The 26,125-nt window shown below is 46.2% G+C and overlaps 1 protein-coding gene and 1 pseudogene across 1 annotated transcript in view; both read right to left on the reverse strand.

The window, feature by feature from the left end:
* emei (transmembrane protein 161-like emei) overlaps positions 1-24,860 on the reverse strand; it is a 196,903-nt gene extending 172,043 nt beyond the window's left edge. The window contains exons 1-2 of the mRNA XM_068393608.1: positions 24,787-24,860; positions 14,627-14,730 (exon numbers count right to left, since the gene is read on the reverse strand). Of these exons, the coding sequence (XP_068249709.1) occupies positions 14,627-14,730; positions 24,787-24,789 (107 nt within the window). The 5' untranslated portion in view covers positions 24,790-24,860. The remainder of the gene's footprint in view (positions 1-14,626; positions 14,731-24,786) is intronic.
* Positions 18,330-18,448, reverse strand: LOC137659361 (5S ribosomal RNA; annotated as a pseudogene).
* Positions 24,861-26,125: the final 1,265 nt, after the last annotated feature.

The raw sequence follows: 26,125 nt of genomic DNA on the forward strand, positions 1-26,125 counted from the left end.
TTCGTTATGCCTCCTTTGTTGGACGAAGGGAGGCGGAATGAGTCGAGACGATGAACCAGCATGCAGGGAGCTTGAGGAGCCAGCGACTTGAGAGATCACTTTCTACCTGGCTGCTGTCAGGCCCTTAGACCAGGGTATGACTGAACTGGTCTTAGGGAGTCTCTGTGTACCAAATACAGGGTCTAAGACCATGTCCCTACCTTCACAAGGAGTACCTCTTGGGTTAGATAACCCATTGATAACCCTCATCCAGGCATGGACTAGCCAGAAGGCAGATTCAGATTCCAGTTGCTCCTCTTCTGACTGGAACTTCGGACTCACTGCCTTGGGGAAGTTGTCCTCATCCAATTCCAAGAAATAATCCACTTCCAAGTTATCACCCATAGAAGCCTGGAGTGGGTCAGGGTCATCACCAGTAGGGACCTCTCGAGAGGGACCCACCACAAGGGAGTCTCTAGCCTTCTCATGCCTAAGGGCCTTGGTATTCTTCGGGAGGGTCTTCATGTACTTAGGTTCCCTAGGGCATGGCAATTACTCCTCCAGCAGGGAAAGTCTGGAGGGTGCCTGTCTTTCCCTAGGGGCTTAAACCTCTCTTGCCTGAGGTTCTCCATCCTCTGGAGGTGGTCTTGAGGGAGGCCGTAGTTCGGGAGGAACTAGCTCAATAGAAAAGGGACTGAACGAAAATACATGAAAAAACACACACAGAGAACCCATATCTCTGCTCACTAAAGGGTGAAGGACGTCTGCGTATGGAAGGGTCTGCTTCGGCATCCCCCTCCTCTGTCTAACCGTAATGACAGGAACAAGTTCTAAGGAATTAAGGTCCTGTACCAAAGCTGGGGAGCCTTTAGGGCCTCTCTTCAATTTCCCAATAGGAGAGAGGGGCAGCGGTGGAACTGTTTCCCTGGAAGGGACAGGTCGCTTTCTGAAGTCAGTGGGCAAGACCGAGGACAAGGAGAGGGGAACCGACCTCTCCAACGGGATGACCGGTGTGGTGGCAACCACTGGCCTCTGTTGAGGTTGAACCTCTGCCAGTGGATTCTGTCTCTGCCATGGCGACTGATACAGTCTTGATAAGCCTGTCGAGCCACAATGAATGTTCTCCCACTGCTGATAAGTCTGGGGTGTCGGTGGGAAGACATGGCGGTGGAAGACACTTGCTGGACAAGGGAGCGTCGCTTCAAGAATGATTGTGAATGGTGACAAGTAGGAGAGTGTCGTGCAGGAGATTTTCGTAAATTAAGACACGTAGGAGAGCGTCGCATAAATGTCCATGAACTAGGAGGAGAAGGAGAGCATTGCACTGGAGGTCATCGCGTTGGATAGTGACACGCAGGGGAGCGTCGCATGGGAGATCGACGAGATGACAAGCGACGAGCTGGAGAGTGTCACGTTGCATGAAGATGACGATCAGTGCAATGAGAAGAAGAGTGACACACTAGGGAGCGTTGCATTGGTGATCGACAAGCCAGAGACCGTAGCATGGAAGATCTATGCACCGCAGGAGAGCGTTTTCTGGTAGGAGATTTTCTGGAGAGGTGACGAGATGGCGAATGACATGTGGGAAGGTCTCGTCCTTATGAGCGGCGAGCAGAAGGCGGGCGCGAAGTTGATGAACGAAGATCACCAGACCGATGATTAAAGGAGAGTCGACGACGCGCTGGCGAGTGACAATCACGAAATGTAGAGTAACGATCACAAGCCAGCGAGTGACAAGCACGAGGAGATGACGATCCTGAACAGGCGAACGACGAGAAGTTTATCAATCTTGAGAACTGGAGCGCTGCCTGACAAATGACTGCGGCACATCTGGAAGTGAAAAGGGCTTGCCCAAGGATGGGGACGAAGGTGCTTCTCTAGGGGAAGCAACAACGTCCCCAGAACCCTGGGGTTGCCAAGAAGTTGAATGGTCCACGCTCCAACTCGTCCGGCCCTTGGAAGAGTCGGAATGAAGAGGAGCTTCGGGAAGAGGTCGGGGGGTTATAGAAGAAGTGTGATGTCTCTTCGCCCTTGAGGAGGACCCAGAAGGCGAAGGGTTTTTCTTAAGACTTCTTGCGGCGCCGCCTAAAGCTCTCCCACTTCGAGGCAGACCACTCCCTACATTTGTCACAGGTGGAGCCCTGCTAACAACGACGCCCTCTGCAGGTCGGACACAAAGAGTGGGGGTCTGTCTCGACCGAGGACATGAAGGTGCCGCAAGCGCGACCATTAGGTCCTGGTCATACCTGCATGAGAAGCATCAAAAACAATCACACCTGAAAGAGAGAAAGTCAATACGAAAGCAATGGTATGTATGACCACTTCTTTAAGAGCACAGAGTGGACACGTCCATACTCTCCCAAGCCAAAAGAAAAAGTGGTGAGATATTAACGCTGTATGAGTGAGTGGGGATACTCGGCTACTCCTCCAACTAACTAGTGGTTGTGTGGTTGCCACCTTACAATAATGTCTTATGGCTAGTCTTCCACCTCTGCTGAAAGATAATCCCTACTAAATAATTAGGTTTGTCAATGTCAGAACAAAATGACAAATTCGGAGATAATTTGCATATTTCCCTAACTAATACAAACCTGTAGGTATTTATGTGGATATACTGTACTTTCGGCAGAGCTGGAAGGCAGCCCATAGATTTAAAATACGAGGTGGCGACCTTGCCTAACCACTTGAGTGGGTAGACAGGGGGTGGCTGGGGGGTACCCAACTACCTATATATACTCCCACAGCTGTGAGCTACATAATTTTTTTATTGCAGGCAGGACTTACTGGGGGACAGGTGATGGCAGGCCAATTTATATAAATAACTACAAGTTTGTATTAGTTAGGGAAAAATACAAATTATCTCAGAATTTGTCATTTGTTTCCATACTAACAAACCTTTCATTATTTATGTGGATGACTCATTCTTAGAAGGGTGGTAAGTTCGACTACTGGCTTGGTCAATGACCCAGGTTTACCTAGTACAGTGTTAGACTGTAATGGAGGGAAACCTTGCTATTTCGCTTATTAACACAAGTGAGTATGATAGCGGCCTGAGCAACTCAAGTAGTAGTTGTAAGAGATATCATATGATCGTCTAGGTAAGAATGTTCCTAGTTTAAATAGGAAGCCTACACATGCAGTAAAATAGACGTTTCCCAAGGCCTACCTCGCTGGAGGCATTAGGGACGTGTATAAGCATATAATAAACTATGCTCGGTTACATAAAGGAAGTGGTAATTACTTGCAAAGGTTAAAGCCAGCTTGCAAAGGGACCCATGTCACTGTTCCCCAAAAGAGGGGAAGGTGATGAAAGTAAAAGGGCTAGACATACTTCCATCCATCCCAGTCTTACCCCGGGTAACCAATGCGTTCAACCTTCTACTACAGTACTTCTCCAACAAGGAGCCCGAGGTATTCTTAAAACACTTGTTGTGTTACCACCAAAGGAGCGATAAGAGAAACCATATGAAGTCTTCTGTGGGTCACATCTTGTAGGTAGGATGAGGTGAAGATCAGACACGCTTTCACCATACCAATGGCAAAGTTTATGTCACAAAGGAGCTGCTTGTAAATGTTATGGACAGATTCTGCCCTACAACATTGAGCTCTGGGTCACCACTATGAGGAAAAGGAGAGGGATTCCGTAACTAAGTCCCAGTTATTATTATTATTAAAAGAAGGAGTTTTACCAGCCCAATGAGTCAAGCTTGACTCTCACAGGGCTGGCCCGAAAAAAAAATCGGGATATAAAGAATTATAAGATTATCAAAAATTCAATTGATAAGGAAAAAAAAAATAAATACAGTAAATGAAAAAAAGGAATTATATACTGTATATGTATATACAGATATACTTATAATCTTTAAATATTCTAAATATGGGTGAATAGATGGATGAATAGATATATATATATATATATATATATATATATATATATATATATATATATATATATATATATATATATATATATATATATATATATATATGAAATCTGAGTGATAAAAATAATTAACTATATATTAAATCTAGGTAATTTAAAATGAATTAGTAAGAAATCTTAGGTAAAAATTTAGATTCTATCAATAATACGTGAATTCCTTAAAAAGGTTAAAATTCTAGAAACAGAAAAATTACTTGATTCAGTTAAAATGTCAGAAAAAGTTTTCTGACCAAAACATCTCTCTCTCTCTCTCTCTGAAAAACTTTACAAACCAAAAATATATGCTTAATAGATAAAAAAGTATCACACTCACTGCACATTGGAACAGTGCCGTGAGGTGTACTCATTAAAAATTCATGGGTTAATCTCGAGTGCCCAATTCGTAATCTGGTTAAAATTACTTCTGTTCTTTTGTTCTTTTGTGTCGAGGAATCCCAAGGAGCAACCTTCGGTTTAATTTGCCTTAATTTATTATTTTCTGGCACATTATTCCAAATATTCTGCCATTTTTCCAATATGAAATGCCTTAATAATGTAATCAAATCTCCAACTGGGAGGTCAATGTTTTGTTGTGGTAATTTAATGGCTTCTTTAGCAGCAGCATCCGTCTTTTCATTACCAACAACTCCACCATGAGCCGGTATCCAGCATAACTCGACACTTACACACTGAGAAGATAATTTACTTATAAGGTCTTTAATTCTTAGGATCAAGTGGTTCCTATGAGTATAGTTTTTAAGGGCCACTATGGCACTTTGAGAATCTGAATGTTTTAACAGTCGGGTGCCAGTCAGAGGTATCGATTTATCAGCCGCTTGTGTGATAAAATTCACAACGTCATCATTTGTTTTATCATGATCTTGGGAGTAATCAAAGGGAGGTACTTGCTTAGTGTAAAACTTGAACTTATCCCAGTCAGCTTTATCTGTATTATATCGTTGAATTGAAGAAGTTGGTGTATGTCCTAATATGGTAATCAAAATGTCTGGGGAATCGTACCCTTGATTCCACCGAGATTTGAGTCGCCACTGGAGGGATCTCATCCCGAGGCGACTGTTGAGAACTAGACGAGCCAGCGATGAAAGGTGACCGATGAGACGTAACCACGATTGGGCTGGAAGTTCTTCTCGTCTGAGAAAAGGCCTTGCGACCTTCCTCAGCCTTGCTATCCTGTCGTCTGATGGGAAGGCTTTGTGGAGATTGGTGTCTATAATCATGCCTAGGTATACCAGTCTTTGAGTGGGAAGCAGTGAGGACTTCTCAAGATTTACCATGATCCCCAGATCTTGGCAAAGACTCAGAAATTTGTCCTGGTGTTGAAGAAGGGATGACACCGAGTCTGCTAGGATTAACCAGTCGTCCAGATAACGGAGGAGACGGATGCCAATCCTGTGTGCCCAAGATGATATTAGGGTGAACACTCTGGTGAAGACTTGTGGTGCTGTGGAGAGACCGAAGCACAGTACCTTGAACTGGTACTTTCTGTTGTCTAGGCTGAATCTTAAGTACTTCCTTGAAGACGGATGGACTGGGATCTGGAAGTACGCGTCCTTTAGGTCCAGTGTGCACATGAAGTCTTGCAGTCTTACTGCTAGTCTGACCGTGTCCGCCGTCTCCATGCTGAACGGAGTTTGTTTGACAAAATTGTTCAAAGCTGAGAGGTCGATGACTAGTCTACAGCCTCCCTTCTTTACAAAAAAGAGTCGACTGAAGAAGCCTGGAGATTCGTTGAGGACCTCTTGGAGAGCGCCCTTCTTCAACAGGGTCTGGAAGGGCTTGCCCCCTTGCCGATCCCATGACAAGGGAGATCAATGACACTGGATTCGTTGTCAGGGGAGGTAGAGATGTTATGAACGGGACGCGATATCCTAGACTGATCACGGAGATTGTCCAGGAATCGGCCCCGAGTTGCTTCCACCTGTTTGAGCAACTTTGTAGGCATCCCCCCACTGGTGGACATGCAGGGGGACTGCCTATCCTAGCGTTTGCAGCCTCGGATGCTCCCTCTAGGGTTCTTGCCTCCCCTGGAGGACTTTTTGTCTTTCCTTCCTTTGACAGGAGAGGGCTTAGACACCACAGTCTTCGCTACTGTTGTCGTTTTAGTGGTCTTGACTGGACGGGACTGCCGTGGTGCTGGAGGCTTATAGGGCTTAGATGTTAAAGCCCTATGAGGAGGGAGTCTTGATGAGACTTCCTCCACCTCTCAGCAGCCTGTTCCACATCCTTAGGCTCAAACAAGATGGATCCCTCTAGAGAGGAATGTCTGAGCCTACTGATCTCGGTGCTAGGGACCTTCTGATGAAATCTCTCAGCTCCTGCATCCCAACGTTTCAGAATGGTATTTGCCCACAAGTTCGAGACTTGGTGGGCCAGAAACTTGATCGTGCGAGTACCTGAGAGAAGAAAGGTCTCCATAGCTTTCCTGGTACGTTCTTTGGAGAAATCCTCAGAACGTATCAGGATACCTAAGGTCCCCAACCAGATGTCGAGCCACGAAGTGGCTTGCATAGTGCACTTCGCAACTTTCTCCTGGTTAAGGATCTCGGTTGCCGAGAATGAGACCTGCCGGTTGGAGAGTCTCTCAAGAGGGACTCCCCTGGTAAGCTCTTTCAGCGAGTGGTGAAGGGGAAGAGCTAAACAAGGCTCCTTAAGGATCTCGAAGTACCTCCACTGCTGTACGCAAGGAGGTGGAAGGAGCTTGTTGGTGGCACTGGAACGGTTGGAGGAGGACATCTCGAAGAGCTGTAGAGATCTTGTCCCTGGTACTCTTAACCACCTGAGACCAGGGCAGTGCTGCACTAGTCTTGGAGGGTTTCTGAGTACCAAAGACACGGTCCAAGACCGTGTTCTTGCCCTCTCGAGAAGGGATCTCTGGGTCGGAAAACCCGTTGAGAGCCCTCATTAGAGTCAGAACTTGCCAAAACACATGTTCTGACTCTTGCTGGTCTCCTCCTGATGTAGGACTTGCAGCGAAGTCTCTTGTCCCCAAAGGCTCTTCTTGGGGAGAGTCGCGGACGTTCTCCGAGTGGCTAGCTGGCTCCATCCTAGTCCTATTAGAGGACTTTGGTAATGTTATAGAGTCCTTAGATTCCTTCCTGGGAAGGATGTAGGACTCCAACATTGACGAGGATGGCATGTTCCTTTCAGTCGCCACGTGAGAAGACATCTCGACACGAGGAGAGGTTTCCCTCATTGGTGCGATGGGGGAAAGTCTCTCCTCGCGTGATTCCCGAGGACGGAAAATCTTCGTCAGAAAGGGAAGGAGAGACAGTCTGGGGAAAAGAAGGAACCTGCCTCGAAGGCTTGCGTGAAGTCTGTTTTGCCCTTGGAGAAGTTACCGTGTCTGGAACTCCTCTTTTTCTCTTCAAAGGGGTAGAAGCAGCCAAGGATCTGTGCCCCAATTCAGAGAAGACAGGCTTGGACGCCTGCATTACGGCTCTGATCAGTGCACCGAACCAGGGCTGTTGGCTGACAGACGCGCTGTCAGACATATCCCTTGAAGGGACAGGGATTGAAGGATCCCTGGGAGGAGTTCTCATCATGGGTGGATTCGCCTGAAAAGGCTTTGGGATCCTGGACCCCTCTAGATGTTTCCCTTCTCCCACAATGCGCGCTGGTATGCGCTTGCGGTGAGGGGAATGAGGCGATGGCAACCTTGCCGTTCGTAGTTCAGCAGTCTCGTGCGCGGGAGGATATTGACGCTCGCGCGAGGGAGAGTAATGGTGCTCGCGCAAGTTACAATACCGGGAATCGCGCACGGGAGACTGATGGCGCACAGAAGCGCGTGCGGGAGACTGTAGGCGCACAGGAGCGCGTGCGGGAGACTGTTGGCGCGCAGGATCACGGCGTTGAGTGCGTAGGCGAGAGTTCGCGTCGCGCGTGCCTGTACCAGTCGTGGGGGGCGCGCGTGCCTGTACCAGTCGTGGGGGGCGCGCGCGCAGGATAAAGACCCCTAGCGCGCGGGCACGCAGTTTAAGCCTGTGCTGCTCGTGGGCGCGCGTCAGAATGAGGGCGTGAATCTGTAGGAGAGGATGGGCGAGTGCACGCGGGGCGCGCGCGCGCGTATCCTCGCGGATGCGTGGGGGCGATGGCGAGCGCTGGAACGTGGGAGAAATCACTCTAGTTGACTTCCCAGTAGCGCCCAGATCAGATCGTGGGTGCGCAGGAGAAATAACTGCTGGGCGTGAGCGCTGGCACGCAGGAGATCACTGGCGAGTAGGAGAGCGCTGGGGCGCAGGAGGTTGACGGCGCGCAGGTGAGGGTTGGCGCACAGCTGGGAGTGGGCGCGTATGCTTAGGCTCAGGCAAGGCCTGGCGCGCAGGAGAACGTGGGCGTGTATGTGCATGAGTGCACGCATAGCACGTAGAAGAGCTGGACTCCTGTTGGGATGTATGTGCGTGTTGGCGCATACGCCCTTGATGCCCTGTGTTAGGGTTTGTTGACGGGGCCTGACAAGTTATTATAGCACGCTCGTCAGGTTTCGTTGGCGCATAGCGCGTATCTGGTTGGCACGCCTTAGCGTGCTCAGATGAAACCTTGCTAGGTTTATATAAGAACGGTGACGGCAGGTCGGCAGGTCTGTCGGGTGGAAGGTCGATGTGTACTTTAAAAGGACGACCTTCCACCGAAGGAGATCGCGAACGATCTGCAGAAAGGTCCAGGACCAATGCAGGAACAGTGATCAGTGATCGACGTCGAGGCTCCTCTGCGGGGGACTGCATCGAAGATGTTGAACCGAAGAGGCGCCTCCTCACCGCAGGTGAAGGAAGGCCTCTCTGGCGAAGAAGAAGGCGAGCCTTGCGACGAATGCGCCCTCTCGGGGCCGTAGGGTCAGCGAGCTGACCTTCTGCAGTCCTCCGAAGAGGAGTCTCTGTAAGTGAAATCCCCCGAGGGAAAGAAACACTAGCAGGAGAAAATGTTGGTTTTAGTTTCTCCCTCGATGGTTGAACAGGAACGGGAGAAACTAAGCCATCAGCTACCGTAGGGTTTGAAGAGGCAGAGGTGATGGGTGATACCGCATTAGATATCTCTGACACCACAACGTCGACAAGAGACAGAGGATCAACCTCTGTCGGTGACAGCGATTGCTTGACAGCGGCAACCAATCGGATGTAGTCAAGAACAGTAGACGCCCGGGGTACGGCGTCCCCAGCTTAACTTTTTTTCACGTTACGATGTGGAATACAATGTTTTTCGTCCCCTCGTTACGACATTTTTCCCCACCTTACGGCATCGAATTCCAAAACTCAAACTTGGCGGTTTTTACGCGTACGACTGTGCGAGTCACTAGCTTACCACCACGCTCATACATCACTGCATACGTCACTAAGAAGCTGGTCTGCTATTGGTCGGCATCACTAAGATGCCGATACGCTATTGGCCGAAATCCCTCCCACAATGCCTGAGAGAGATGCTGCCTCTCTCTCTCTCTTTATTATACGCGCGCTCAGTTCAGAATCTCGTGTGCGTTTCATAAAGACTTTATCTCGTGTGAGTGCTTGCAATATCGTATTTTTTGTGCATTTTAGTGCTTAATTATAATTTTAATTCGTTAGCCATGGATCCCAAGATTGCTAGTGATGTTAAAGGCAGAAGTAAGATGATTACTATGGAAACGAAGCTGGAGATCATAAAGAAATATGAAGAAGGCATGCGCATCGTTACCCTCGCTAGTATGTATGGCCGTAAACAGTCTACGATTGGTACAATTATCAAGAATAAGGAAGCCATTAAAGCAAGTAAGTCTTCTAAAGGCATGACTGTCCTTGCCAGTGCAAGGACCTCAATTAATGACGAGATGGAGAGACTCCTTCTTCTATGGATTAAAGAGAAGGAAATCGCTGGTGATACACCCACGCAATCGGTAATTTCGCACAAGGCGAGCGCCATCTTTGCCGATCTCGTGGAAGCCCAGAGAGACGGCGGAGACGAAGGAACGTCGCAGCAAGCCCCCCAAGAGTTCAAGGCTTCTCATGGGTGGTTTGATCACTTTAGGTAGAGGGCTGGTATTAACTCAGTCGTCAGGCATGGAGAGGCAGCCAGTTCTGACAAGAAAGCAGCAGAAGAATTCCTCAAGAAGTTTGAGAAATTAATTTCCAGAGAAAGCTACATTACTCAGCAAGTGTTCAACTGTGATGAAACTGACCTTTTCTGGAAGAAAATGCCCCGCCGTACATATATTACAGCTGAAGAAAGGAAACTTCCTGGCCATAAACCGATGAAGGACAGACTTACCCTACTAGTTTACCACTCAAGAGAATCCTCGTATCACAAAGGAGAGGCTCTCGGTATTTTGGAAGTATAATGCCAAGGCCTGGGTCACGAGGACCATATTTATTGAGTGGGTAAACGTCTGCTTCGGTCCTGCTGTCAAGAACTTTTTAGAAGAGAACAATCTTCCTCTCAAATGTCTCCTGGTACTGGAAAATGCCCCTGCTCACTCTCCTGGCCTCAAGGACATCATTCATCCTGACTTCTCCTTCATCAAGGTTCTCTATCTGCCACCGAACACCACCCCTCCCCTCCAGCCTATGGACCAGCAAGTGATTGCCAACTTTAAGAAGCTTTACACGAAGCATCTGTTCAAAAGATGCTTCGAAGTGAACGAAAGCATTCAACTCACCCTCCGTGAATTTTGGAAGGGGCATTTTGACATCGCTCAATGCCTGAGGATGAACGACAAAACTTGGAAAGAGGTTTCACGGCGCACCTTGAACTCTTCATGGAAGAAACTGTGGCCAGCTGTTGTGGCAGAACGAGAGTTCGAAGATTTTGATCCCTCAACCGAAGACGAGGCCGTTGATGATCCTGCCCCTGAGGGTGATGTTGAGGAAATAATTTCAATCAGGAGGTCCATGGGGCTTGTTGTCGATGAGGCTGACATCCATAACCTTATCGAGGAGCACAGGGAGGAGCTTACGACTGAAGACTTTAAGGAGTTGGAGGCAATGCAGTAGACCATCATTCAAGAAGAGCACAGCTCTAGTGGTGGTGAGGACGGGGGGGAGACTGAAGAAACGACATCGGCAGAAATAAGGGAAGCTATCGGTTGGTATGAAAACCTTACGAGTTTCATTGGAAAGAAACACCCAGAAAAACTTCACACAAGTCGTCTTATGGAGAGTGTTAATGACAAGTGTATGAGTCATCTTAGAAATATGTTGAGGAATCGTCAGAAACAGGCTTCTTTGGATAGATATTTCTCCAAAAGAGAAGTGTCAGAAAGCAAAGATGATAATAGTGATGCTATCAAAAAAGCTAAAAAAAAAAAAAAAGAGTAATTTTTTAAGTTCTAAAAAAAAAAATCATAAAAAAAAAATTTCAAAAGACAAAAATAATAAAAAGAGCATTTTTAATTTCAAGTGTTTAATAGTAAGAATAAATTTATTATTAAGTGTACATAACATAATTAGCATTGATACGTTTTTATATCAACCGTCTCCTACCCCCTCTGCCTCCACCCACCAGCTCAAGTCACATCATTCCAAAGGTAAATAAAATTTAATTTTTCCTTTACAGTACTGTACAGTATATAATTCTTATTTATCCTACAATGTTTCCTGATTATATACTTTTCAGTACATGTATATTATATATAAGTATACTGTAGTACAGTGCTTATTATACTATTTTGTTACATACTAATTTTCAATGTTTTTACCTGGGGTTTTGCACGCATTAGCTATTCTATTGCCCGCCATACGACATTTTCACCATACAATACCAACTCCGGAATGGATTAATGTCGTATAGCGCGGGCCTACTGTAAAACCTCCTTGGAGGGCGAACCCTGAGGCCCCAAGGAGGACCAAAGCTGAAAAAGGGGCTTAGTGACATATCCTCCCCCGGGGGGAGAGGTGGAGCTGCTTCGCTAGGGGAAGCAATGTCATCTCTCGAGCCCCAAGTTTGGTAAACAGTGCATCAGTCTACGCTACCACTCGACGGTCTCTCGAAAGAGACCGATCGAGTGGGAGCTTCGGAGGAGGTTTGGGCAACGGAAGAAGAGGCCTTGGGTTTTTCTCATTTCAAAGAAACCTTCGAAGGAGAAATATCCCGTTTGGACTTCTTCTGTCGTCGCGAAAACCTCTCCCACTGGGAGATAGACCACTCCCTACACCTGTTATTGCTATCACACCGTTGGCCCCTACAGGAAGGGCAAAGGGCGTGAGGATCGGTCTCGACCGCCGACACGAATGTTCCACAGGGGCAGTCGGGAAACCCAGGGCAGGTGTGCATATTCGCAGAGGCCAACTGCACACGCAAAACTAGAAAAGAAAAAGCAAAAAAACATTAAATGGCTGCCAAATGACGGTGAGGATGAAAGCGGACACGTCCGACTACCATCCGAGCCGAGAGCAAAATAAGCTCAAGCACAGGTGTGTGAGGGGGGGGGGGTAGCAAGCTACCCTCCCCTACCCCCGCTAACTAGCGGTGTGGGTAGTAAACCCTCGTTAAAAATTAATGGCTCATCATTTCAGCTACGCCGAAAGTAATACCCTTATTAAATAGCGTGGTTTGTATTCCAGTTACGGAACAATTACAGATCCTGAAGTAATTTCCTGTGAACCCTAATGACTGAGTAACAAGCCACATTTGTGGTTTTGGCTTTCTCTAGGAGGGCAAAACTACTTCTACAACTTCATCTATCCAATCTTGAGGTTTTTACACATCGAGATACTTGGGTACCCCATCACACAGAGCACCTTTTATATTCAAATCATTAATTCTAATATTCATAATATTACATATTGCATTAAAAGCTTCATCAAGAGTATCAAAGGGCATCCAAGAATCCCATTTGTCATCTTCGAGTCGCATTCTTATCTCTCTGATTAAGCTGTACCATTTAAATGTTTTATATATCACATTGTAATTTGTGTCTAATGCAATTTGGCTAACATCCAAGATTTTAAGTTTTCCTGTGTTGTACAAATTTCTTGATCTTCAAGTATTGGAAGAATTGTCCTTTTTAGTTCCAAAGCATCAACAGAATTTTCTATAAATGAATTGCCAGAGGTTGTTGACAGTGCCACGGGGGAGTCAGCATATGCAGGGGATGTGAAGTCATTTTTCAAAGGATCCAAAATCAAGGGTGGGGTTTTATTTTTTGTGTTGTTATTTGTTTGGTTGATTTACCTACTACAGAATATTAAGAAAGTATCATACGTTGGAAAGGAAATTTGCATTCTCTACTATCGGCACAATGAGAGTAAACTTCCCAGATAGTTCACTTCATACCCTACCTGAAGGATAACACCAAAACAGATATAGAGGCCCAGGTGTAAGATAAACCCGCCTGTTAGGACTGAGACCGAGCAAGACTATAGAAAGTGTATAAAATTAGGAGAAGGTCAAAGTAACATTGAGAAGAAATAGGTGAGAAAGAGAGAAATTTAGATTCGAACGGGGGGAACAATTTCCCCAAGTTCGAGAGCCCTCTTGTCCGTCAAAATTCTTCAACAATATGAAGAAACCACATGACTACGTCAAGGCATTCTCTCGTCAAGATGTCGTCTATAAGTGCTGAAGAAGAAACAAAGAGAGAATTAAAAATTCTTCCCCTCAGGGGGGTAAAGAAAAACCCAACCCACGGACGGGAGAGGTTACCCCCAAGAGGAGTTGTCAGCGCAGAGGATTTCTTCCAATAAATTCTCGCAGAAAAACATCGACATCTGAAAACTACCACAATACTCTGTAAAGGAGAGTCAGGAGAAAAACACAGTCACATCTGTAAGAGAAAAAGGTTGAACATGATGCAATAGACTAAATGGCTAAGCCTTGTAAGGAGAAAGCGGAGACGTCCGCTCTCTACAAGCCAAAAGCAAAAAGTGACGTAGCTCAGAGTAGTGAGAGTATATATAGGCGGCTGGGTAACCCCAAGCTATCCCCTGCCTACCCACTCAAGTGGTTAGGTCGGATTGCTACCTCGTATTTTAAATCTAATGGTTGCCTTCCCGCTACGCCGAAAATATATCCACATAAGGTAGTAGGTCGGCAAGGGCATAAGCGACCTGTTGAGATACTACTGCTAAAGTTACTGTATAGGCTCCTTTGACTGGCCAGACAGTACTATATTGGATCCTTCTTTCTGGTTACCGTTCACTTTCGTCTTGCCTACACACACTGAATAGTCTGGCATATTCTTTACAGGTTCTCCTCTGTCCTCATACCTGACAACACTAAGATTACCAAACAAATCTTCTTCATCCCAGGGTTAGCTACTGCACTCTAATTGTTAAATGGCTACTTTCCTCTTGGTAAGGGTAGAAGACACTCTTTAGCTATGGAAAGCAGCTGCTCTAGGAGAAGGACACTTCAAAATTAAACCATTGTTCTCTAGTCTTGGGTAGTGCCATAGCCTCTGTACCATGATCTTCCACTGTCTTGGGTTAGAGTTCTCTTGCTTGAAGGTACAATTGGGCACACTATTTTATCTTATTTCTCTTCCTCTTGTTTTTTTAAAGTTTTTATAGTTTATATATGAAATATTTATTTTAATGTTACTGTTCTTAAAATATTTAATTTTACCTTGTTTCCTTTCCTCAGTGGGCTATTTTCCCAGTTGGGGCCCTTGGGTTTATAGCATCCTGGTATTCCAACTAGGATTGTAGCTTAACAAGTAACAATAATGATAATAATAATAAATAACGAAAGGTTTGTTAGTATGGGAACAAGTGATTTTTACAGGAACAAAATCAAACTCACCCAGTATTGCAGAGTAGCCATCGGGCTAAGGAGTAGTGTGGGGTAATTTTTGACAAAACACTTGCCATGACCATCGTCACAACTAACTGCACCCCAAACACAGCCTGAAAAAAAAAAAAAAAAAAAAAAAACTACAGGTACTGTATTATCATGACAGGAAACATGATAACCCATCATCACCCTTTTTTCGGTAAGGGGGATCTGTGAATAATGAAGCTGTCAGAAATGGTTCTATACCCTATATTAGGTTATGTTATGTGGCTCTTTCAATGTAATTTCCACTTCTTTAAAAGAACAATTACAAAGCTAGAGATGCCATAGTTAGGGACTTAGAGTTGGTAAAAATGTACGTACTAGGATTCAAATTGAAAAAATTTTGGTGAAATGGGTAACAGGAAAACTCACAATTTTTCATGTTTGGTTAAACTCATCCCCGAATCATAGGCCCTAAGAGGACAATGTATTGGCATGCTACTGAAATCTAGTAATCTTTACCTGGACATTTAGATACTCTAACAAACATAAACCTTTAAAGAATAATTTTCATTTTTCAGTAATTATATAAGATGTTCATCCACATTTCACTTGTCATTTTCAATTATGTATGCATGTACATCCATGACCAATTCAGTCCTCAAAGCAGCTATGTATTGTGGATCTACTGGTTTATCACTATCTCCTGTTTAATGCTGAATCACAGTTAGCCTTGTCTTCTATTTCGACAGCATCTTTAACCGGGTGGCAATGTGCAACGCTCTCAAAAATCCCAGCAATGGAACCATAGCCTGAGGTCCATTAGATAGACAATGTTGATGATATGTCCATGAAGCTTACAGCTAGACTAAACTTCATATTTATTATCCTGTCAACTATTATTGCTACAGACATTAAAAAATTAAGAAATATGACAAATTCGAAGATAATTTGTATTTTTCCTAACCATACAAACCTTAGCTATTTACATTGGGTTTACCTTTTAGCGCAGCTGAAATGGCGAGCTTTTAGGATTTAACGAGGGTGTATTACCGCGGGGGTAATACACCCTCGTTAAATCCTAATAGCTGGGGGGTAGGGGAGTGGTAGCTAGCTACCCCTTCCCCCTCTCACACACAGGTGAATACTCACTTACACTTAGAGGTAGGACTTGTCTTGGGGGACAGGGCTGGCGGGCAAATATGTGTAAATAGCTAAGGTTTGTATGATTAGGAAAAATACAAATTATCTTCGAATTTGTCATTTGTTCCGTAACCGAATTACAAACCACGCTATTTACATTGGGTGACTTACCCCTTAGGTAGGGTGGAAAGTCCCCAGCCATACTGGCTTTGGCTTTGGCTTTACCCGGGGACTCAGAATCCGAGTGAGTCGCACTCGAGAAAAGGAGTCCCTGCACCTCACAAGTTCCTTGCTCCGCAAGGAACCGTGTGGCCTACATAAGCTTGTGTGTGAAGGAAGAAGTGTGAACCGTCCTAGGCAGTTGACCTGGAGTTCCAGAAGGAACTCTGGGTTAGGATGTTCCCAATACCACCTCGTCAGGGTATGGGGGACGCGACAGTATTGACTCAATACTCGGAACACAAGGAAGCATGGTTTACCTGCAGAGGTTCGAGGTCAGCTATGCAGAGACCAGGATGCTGCTTCCCCGTAGAGGGTATGATGAAGAAAGAAATAAGGGCCAGACATACTTCTTTCGTTCATGCAGACTAAAACCTGATAACAATGCCCTCAACCTTCTGCTACCTGTCCAAAAAGGAGCCTGAGGTTAGACCAGCTGTAGTGTAGCCACCACAGAGCGATAGAAAACGTATCGAAACTCCTGTGGGTCATGCCCTGCAGGAAGCGGGCTGCGAAGGTCATTAGACGCTTCCAGACTCCAGCTTGTAGCACCTGCGTCACAGAGTAGTATTACTCGAAGGCGAGGGACGTTGCGATGTATCCAACATCGTGCTGTAGGGGGACGTGACGGGGGAGGGTATGGAGACAGGTCGAGATGAATGTCCTTGAGTCCGAGCTGAAGAGGTATACTGGTGATTCTCCCTCGTGTCCTCCTTGTGCTCCCAAATCGGCTGCAACTGAGGACAAACTGCAGCTGTTCCCAAAGCTAACCTCTCGATTCCTTTACTGGCAAGAAAGAGAAGGTTTTGGGACATCAGATACAGAATGGAGACTCGAAATCTTGAAGGAATTGGACCGAAGGGCCGGGACCCCAAGATTCTGAGGCTAGCCAACAACTCAGGAGCGAACCTAAATGTTGCCTTCCCCTCTTCCTTAGAAAGGGCGGAGTCGTACGAGACCAAGAAGATTGCTTACACACTGGCCGCGGCCAGAGTGAGCAGGAGACCCAAGACGGAATACAATCCGAGGCCTGTCGTAAAGGGTCTTGAGAAGATCTCTTAAGGCACTAAAAAGTCCGAGCCATGCTCCAAGTTGGAGATCTCACTCCGACTAGGGCCGGGACGATCGTAGTTTCCTCCCGCCGAAAGGCAATAAGACCGTTATTGCTGGAGAAGAGGCCTCAAGGGATGAGGAATATCTCCCACGGCACCAACCACCGAAGACTCTTCACTTCGCCTGGCAGACCCCTGCGGATGACTATTGCAGATGACGCAACCTCCGTCCCGCGACTGTAGCGAGTTGTCTCTTCTTGAGGAGGAGGCGTAGTGTCTCCAGGCATGAAGCCGAAGCGACGCCCCGGTTCGTGAAAGATGTTGCAGTGTGGTTGTTTGAGTAGTCTGTGCCGTGGGAGAAGCTCTCCCGGGAGTTCCGTCAGGGGAAGCAGAGGGTCCAGAAACCGTTCTGCGCATAGTCCCACTGGAGCTCTCCCATTGAAAGGTTGACAGACAACCTGGTCTTGTTGTTGACCCATTCTCCACAGACAGAAAGGAGGGAAGACGCAGGCGTCGAAGTTGTCCCACCATCACCGGAATGCATCTTGCCAGAGTCTGGGGGGAAGAACAGCGGAAGATTGAGGTTCCAAGCTCTCGCGATGAGGTCCCCCAGACCAGGACTTGCTGGTTACTCAAGACCAAAGACCCCCAGGTACACTCTCTCTACGAGGCTCTGCTCGGATAGTCGGAGAGAACATTCCTCTGCCTGGAATGAGAGAGCCGATGGTGGTATTGAGAGTATCTCAATCATCTCGGTATCTCTACTGCAAGATGTGAAGGTGTGAAAATGCGTCCCCTGCTGCTTAGAACATGCCAGAATCATGAAGTCGACGCGCACGGAGCGACTCGGCAGGAGCTGTAGGATCTGTAGAGGGACCAGATTATGGCCCCTAAGCCTGCCTGAATGATGGAGAGGTATCCTTCAGGTCCTGACCATAGGCCTGGACTGGAACATGCCCCCCCCCCCCCCTTTTTTGACGAGTCCGAGAACAGCATCAAGAATGTGGGGAAAGAACGAGAATATCCACTACCATCAAGAGGTTCCATAGGTCAACACCCATTGCAGGTCTAATAGTTCCGCTGGTCCCATAGGGGCCAGGAAGTCCGGTTAATCGTTGCCTGAAACCACCGGAACTTGGACCGGCCCACATGGAACTTATCCTGAGGCGACCGTTCGGAACTATAGACGGGTCAATGAGGAAAGGAGAACTAGGAAACGTTCCAAGGTAGGGCTGAAAGCTCTGCTTGACTGAGAACAGGTACTGCGACTCTCCTCGGCCTTGCCACAGTCAACTGAAGGGAAGGCTCGGAGGAGGTGGCAACAGAATCTGGCGTCCCCAGGTGGTCACCCATCCAAGTACCGACCAGAACCGACGTTGCTTAACCTCGCTGGACGGACGAGAAGCGGGGTTTCCAACGTGGTAAGGCCGTTGACTCAATATCATGGCCAGATACTACAGATGTTGAGGCAGAAGAAGAGAAGGCTCCTAGCAAAATACCATGAACCCACACTCATGGTAAGCATCCGGAAGCTTGTCCCGGCGCTGAAGAAGGTCGAACCCGAGCCTACCGGAGTTGACCAGCCCTCCAAAAAGCGAAGAAGGCGGAAGCCTGCACCTGAGCGGCCATGAGGAAAGCAGGGAGAGTTCTCTGGGGAAAAAAACCTGCGATGCCACGGCGGGATCGCCACACTGCATCATAAGCAGGAATACCTGCAGTCTAGGCTGAATTCCACGAGCTCCCTGGAAGATAGATGGAATGGAAACTGAAAGCACCCGTCCTTCCGATCCAGGGTTTAAGGAGTCCTGTCGCCTCGTTACCAGTCTGATCGATTCTGCTGTTCTACGCTGGACGAAGTTTGTTCGACAAACTTGATCAGGGCTGAGAGGTCGACTACGGAACTCCCGTCTCAGGTATTTCCTTACAAGAAAGGATCGACTGAAGAAGCCGGGGGTGAAGCCGTCGATGATCCTATGGAGGACCTTCTCCTAAGGTATGGATCATTCTGCCCAAACGGGCAAAACTCTTGCCGACCCTATGGCATAGAGGTTCAGAGGAGCTGAATTCGCTGACAGAGACGGCAGACGTGATATCCTTGGCTGATCACAGAGATCGTGCAGGAATGGGCATCGGGAAGCTGTCATCCGGATGAGAAACCTTAAGCATCCTCCCAGCGTGAAACCTGCAAGGGGGGGGTACCAATCCTAGAGTTCGTGAACTCTGCCACCCCCCCCCCCCCCCGGGGGAGCCTCCCGTGCCATCTGTTCCTGACAGGAGGAAACTGCAATTGGAGACCTTGTCCCAGTTGTCGTAGCCGATAACTTAGGCCGACGTGGTTGAAAGAAAAAGGCGCTGGAGCCCTGCAGAGTCTGGAAGAAAGCGCCTTGGAGGAGTGAAAACGGAAGTCGATTTCCTCCGCACAGCCGCTGTCTAAGTCTCTGTCCTTGGGCACAAACAAACTCTTCTCAAGGATGGAAGGGTGTCTGAGGTTGTTGGCATCCACGGATGAGACACCCGAAGGGAAGCCCTCGGTCAGCGCGTCCAGATGGTCCAACATCGAGCTTGCCCGCAAGTTAGATACTTAATAACGAAACGCCAAGGTGCCTGAGCCCGAGAGGAGGAAAGTACCCATGATCTTCCTGTAGCTTCCTTGAACCAAACCTCGGGCCGTAACGGAGGAGGGAAAGGACCTGGTAAGCCCCCTACACGAGGTGGAGAAGAGGAAGGGGTAAGCAGTCACCCCTTGGCCGATGGAGAAATCTCGAACGGAAAGCCCCCCGCCAAAAATCCTTCCAGGGAATGACGGGGAAGGGCTAACCCAAGCTCTGGAAAGAGGAGTGTTGCTCAGACCTCCCTGAAGATTCTTCCTATTCTTGCAAGTGCCATGCTCTGCGTTTACGGGGTGAGGCCGTGTTCTGGAAATACACTCCAGAAAAACTCGCTAGGCTGGCCATGCTGCGAAAACCCCAATGGGAATCGTGGTCGCAATCGCCCTGGAGCTCGCGCGATGGTAAATCAATGATTTGCGCGTGGGCGAACGTGGAAGCGCCCATGCGAGGTACGCAAGAACGCAAACGAAGGTGAGCGAAGGAGCGCAGAAGGAGGGCGAGCGTGGTAGGAAGGGCGAGAGCTGGTGGTCGGCGAGCGATAACCCATAGACGAGCAATGGATACTGCAAGAATTAAGCTGACGTTCGTGCGAAGAAACACTGTAGGTTCGTGCGATGGAACACCGTCGGTTCGCGCGACGGACACCGTCGGATCGCGCGACGGAACACCGTCGGATCGCGCGACGGAACACCGTCCGTCCACGCGACGGAAACCGTCCGTTCGCGCGATGGATTATCGTTGGTTCGCGAGCGGGCGAACATTGGAGAGCATGTGCGCGGACGCGCATATGTGGGCGTGCGGACGCGCAGGCGAATGATCGCGCGGGCGCGCAGGCGAGTGGGCGCAAGGGTGGGCAGGTGAATGAGCGCATGTCCGAGGCGGCGAACGCAAGTGTTGGCCCGATGGCAAGGAAACGCGCTGCCGCGTGGGTGAGGAAGACCGCTGACGATGTGGATCAACAGGTGATCGGTGGTGAGCTGGTGAGCGCTGACGTGCAGGTGGGCGATGGCGCGTTGGCGAGCGGTGGTGCGTTAACAAAACGCTAGCGAGCAGATGAAGAATCGCGCGGGTGCGTAGGCGATTACCAACGCGAGAGAGACTAGTGATGGTTAGCGCGCATCGCGCTAACAGAAGGCGCGCAGGTGCATCAGGCAGGGGGGCGCTGAAGCCAGCTGTTAATCAGGCGATCCTAGACGGTCAGAAAACCGTTGGCGCCCATTGGTGCGTGGCATATCGATGGCGATCGTTGACGCGTAGGAGATCGCTGGCGAGCAGGTGAACGTTGACGCGTCTAAGGTCGCTGGCGAGCTGATGATCGCTGACGAGCAGAAGGCAACGCGTGGAAGCCTGCGCATAGAAGAAGAGTCCTTGACCCAGACCTGAACCGAAGTTCTAGATCGCGAGGGCGAACGTGGGCGCACAGGGCGCGTAACAGGAACCAACAGGAACAGCAGAGATGATCATCATGAGAGCGCTGACAAGCAGGAGAGCGCTGACGAACAGGAGAGCACTGGCGAACAGGAGAGCGCTAGCAATCAGGAGAGCGCTAGCAATCAGGAAGCGCTGATGAGCAGGAGAGCGCCTGTGCGCTAACACTGAGCAGGAGCAAACACAGCAGAAGGGCGCGCAGGGGAACCCTGACACGCAAGGGAAGAACCCCCGTGGGAGGCAACCCTTTGCCCCGAAGGGAACGTTGTCCGTCGGAAGACAGATGTCCATCGGAAGAACGTTGCCTGTCCGCCGGGAGACTGATGTCCGTTGGAAGACCGTTGTCCGTCGGAAGACGAGATCAGACTGCTGTCCATCTGCACCAGGGCGGAAGATCAAGAAGAAGGAGTTGTAGGCTGCAAACGGAGATTCAAAAAGGCGCCTCATAGCACCCTCATAGGGAGATGAGAGGCCCTTACGACGAGGCGGACGGTGAGCCTTACGGCGAAGGAGGCCAACAGCAACAGCAGCAGAAGAATCCTCCAAAGAGGAGTCTCTATGAGTGTACTCTCTCGCGAACGAAAGAGAAACACTTCGTAGAAGAGACTGGTCAGCCAGTGACCTAAAAGGAGCAATCCTCCGAAGAGGGGCTCCTGCAGTTGCCCAGCCCCTTGAGCGAAACTGCAGGTGTGACCGCTCAGCACCAAGAGCATAGTCGCACGAAATAAAGGCAAGAGAAGAACCCCCCAAAAGGGGAAAAAACTCAAGCCTGGACAGGAAAAACTTCCCTCGGAAGGAAAGTTACCCACCCAAGGAGGCAAGCCTCCTGAGTTCTAAAATAAACTGGAGAGCTGTCAATCGTCACGGGAGTACTTCCAGTAGAAGGAGACACGCCCCTGACGAAAATCCAAAGGGGAGGCAGCAACAGCCGAATCCCCAGGCCTCCACAAGACAGCTCACACCGTAGCCATATTAAGGAAACGAACTAGATCGGTAACTGTAAAAAAATAAAAACAAAAAACATTAGTACACATTCATTCCCCCGGGAAGGCTCCGAAGAGGAATCCCGAGGGAAAGGAAACAAGAATTACACAACAGGCACGTGCCCTCACAACCACTTACACTCACGGAAGGAGAGCTGTAACCAAAACAGAATTATAACAATTATAATTATGAAACTATGTAATTTAAAAAAGAATGAACACTAAAGAAAGAACGAAAACCCCGAAAGGAATCGTTCAACAAGCTGAAAAATTAACAACTACAATTAGATTCATAAACTAATTGAGACAAAACGTACGGCGTAGCAACCCCCCCCCACACGGGAAGGAAGCTACAAGGGCGTAGTAACACGTAGTAAAAGGGTGAACGACCTCAAGAGAGAGAGAGAGAAAGACCGAAGTCAAACTCGATCGCAACCCATAAAATTACACCGTGGTGGCCTAACTGCCGAGGACTCCACGGAGATATCGTACACTACACACACAACTCTGAAAAGGAAACTTACTGATTTCTATACTCAAATATATATACAAACATGAAAACATGTTTACATATATATTGAGTAAAAGAAAAGTAAGCGATTAAGTAAAGACAAAACAAACAATGGCTGCCAAGAGAGGACCAAGAAAGAGACGTCTGTCCCAGTCTGAGCCAAAAGTGAAAGTGAGCATTCACCTGTGTGTGAGGGGGGGAGGGGTAGCTAGCTACCACTCCCCTACCCCGCCGCTAACTAGCGCGGTGGTAATACACCCTCGTTAAATTCTAATGGCTCGCCATTTCAGCTGCGCTAAAAAGTAAACCCAATGCAAATAGCGTGGTTTGTATTTCGGTTACGGAACAAAATGTATTTATTGTTTTACCAATCAAAGAAATTTTTACATGCTAGTACTTTGTATCAAATCTTAACTTTAAATCAATCAATCAATCAATATTAGATTAAAAAATAAATCAACATATAGATCCACATAACCTTTATATGGTATAATAATCAGCTTCTAGGTTATACAGTACCTTAAAGTTACAACAGTATAATTACTTCTACTTCATTGGCAAGACTCATTCCCAGTAAGAAATTCAGAAAATAAAAAACCAAAAAACAATTATCCGTCCCATTCATTACTTCCTTTAGCCAAAGCGTGTTGACCATATAAATAATGCAGCTATATATCAAGGACACACAAGTAATGCATACTTTTGGCCAGACAACTATTTCCTTTTATTTTCTTTCATGGTGTTTTCACAGATGCAACTGGGTGAAGCTAAAAATCTTTACCACCTTCTCATAGTTGATTGACATAAACATAATAATAAAACAGATTATAGGTAATTTTACTTTAAGTGACCCACTTCAAGTAACGGACATACACACAATATCCACGTACCACTTACCAGAACAGGAGGAATGAGATGACGTTTATATAAGAGCAAAGCAAATAACAAAGGAGCCTTTGTAGTTGGTTGGGAGGGACTAGGTCAGTAATCAAAATGCGAGTAAATATTTACTATAGCATAATAATCGTAATGAAGAAAACAAAAAGTATTTATGGTGTATTTATAAGCACTTTGAACTGTTCTGATGCAAATAATTGGGGGGAAACCATTATTTTTCAAATCTAAGATTTTTAAAATTCAAAAACTTATAACTAAAAACCATTTTAAAAGGGAAACAAACACTAGAACACTACCTAACCTAACCTAGGAGCTGTATCTGCAACTGCGAGAAGGACTTCACATTTTAATCGACTGATATGTAAGTTATTATGCCCCAACCTCCCTTAAACATGGAGAAAAAACACCAAACTAACCACTACTCATCCATTTCTTATTGCAAATTTCAGTTTCTGAAGTATCATATGTTAACCAGTAAGAATTTCTACAAGTGTAGCCTACAGGGTTAGTACAGACTTGACACTTTTCCATCAAGGAGCCTTTGTATGTCAGCGGCCAGTTCCTCCCTTGCGGATTAAAAATGGACATCAACTAATCTCAACTTTCCCCCTTAACCTAACCTACAGGCTGTGTCCTTACCTACTTAACTAGTGGGGGGGGGCATCACTTGCAACCCCCCTTACACTGCTGTACCCTAAGTTATCCGTAATCATACATGCAGGTGGCCGCTATCATACATACACCCCTCCATTAATATATATATATATATATATATATATATATATATATATATATATATATATATATATATATATATATATATATATATATATATATATATATATATATATATATATGTATATTAGCCCCCACTCCAGTAGAAAAAAAAAGGTATGGTCATAAAATCAATGGTAAAATATTTCCACACCATAAACAGTAGGGTAAGCAGATCTTACATACGATGAACTTGAAAAAACAATTACCGAATTAGCCACAAACCGGACCGGTTTCTTTTACAAAAACCTATTTTTGCCATTTATATGGCTGTTGGTGTTAATTAAACCCGGTAATAAGGATAAACGGCAGTAACCCCACATTTCGTTTACCAATTGTAAAAATTGGGTTAAGATATGGCTCGGAATATAAATTTAAATAGGCTAATATCAGCACAGTATGTATAAAGTATAATGATACATATTTTGGAGTTGCAGTATACGCTTAAAATTTCGAATTCTTTCCTTGGCTAAAATATTCTATATCTTCTATCTAATCTTTCAGTAATAATGAAATATTTTCAACAGCAATACTTAATCTGCTAAAGAAAATGAGATAAAAATCATTTTACCATCCTGTCAAAGCGACGTTAAAAGCCGTCTGCAGAAATAACCACAAATGCTCCCTAAGGGAGCCATGTGCTCATAATATCATATTCTTTGTATTCTTCTTCTTCATGTTATCTTAAAAAAATTTGTTACTATTGACTTTTGAAATACATTATATTTATTTTCCCCCTGGCGATTGTACAGTAGAGTCTATTTGCAGCATATAGAGGTTTAATAAAGAGTACTTTACATATGTTATGTTATGAAGCAGTGTTATTTATGTTATCATTTAGGCTACTTGTGGAAGCAGATGTATTTAAGGATGTATAATATGTTGTGTATCGTCATGATCAGCAAAGATGTACTAAGCAGGGCCACACATAGCATACTAGGTTGGTTTGCTGAGGGTGATCAGACTAAAGCCTTCCACTATCACAAATCTGCACTGGTCACCGTATTGATGAAAATCAAGAGAGCAAAGAAAAGAAACTGCGCGGTCGATCCTATGCCAATATCTGAAGTAATTGGAGAGAGAGACTTTTCTAGTCTAGCCGAAATAATAATGAGAATAGGAAATGCAAGCATTGATGAATGTAAGTTTCCTAAATCTGAGAAAATGACTATAGTCACGCCAGTTCTGAAAAAAAGATGCACTGAACTACCAGTAATTAAGCTCATATAGACCTATTTCAAATATATCCTTTATCTCAAAAGTGCTTGAATATGTAATTCTTGAACAACTAGTCAGCCACTTAGAAGTAATAGAAGCTTTTCCTGACAACCAGTCTACTTACAGAAAACTATACTCTACGGAGACAGCCATCTGCTCTGTTGTAAATGATATGCTAGAAATGAAGGATGAAAAAAAAAATGTGGTATCTTAATTCTGCTCGATCTCAGTGCTGCTTTTGATACAGTGGTACCTGAACTGCTACTAAATGATCTACGGTCCATCAGCGTTGAAGATCAAGCCTTCGAATATCTAAAAGACTACTTAGTTAGTAGAAATTAATGCGTAAAATTGGAAACGATTATTCATCATATGAACCCTTAAACAGAGGGGTACCCCAGGGGAGTGTACTTGGCCCAATCTTATTCTGTATCTATACTATTGGACTATCGAAAATACTACGAAGGCATGGTGTGAAGTTTAAACTATTTGCAGATGACACACAATTTTACTTCTCCATAAATGATATAGATGCCACTACTGAAACTCTAAACCGAATCCTTCATAGTGTTAGAGAATGGATGACATTTAAACAACTAAAATTAAATGAGAACAAAACTGAATTCATGGTGGTGGGCAAGAGAAACAGCGTGAGACACTTAGGTGATATTCAAATGAACATAAATAATAAC

This window comes from Palaemon carinicauda, chromosome 19, assembly GCF_036898095.1.
Source record: "Palaemon carinicauda isolate YSFRI2023 chromosome 19, ASM3689809v2, whole genome shotgun sequence".
Classification (NCBI taxonomy): domain Eukaryota; kingdom Metazoa; phylum Arthropoda; class Malacostraca; order Decapoda; family Palaemonidae; genus Palaemon; species Palaemon carinicauda.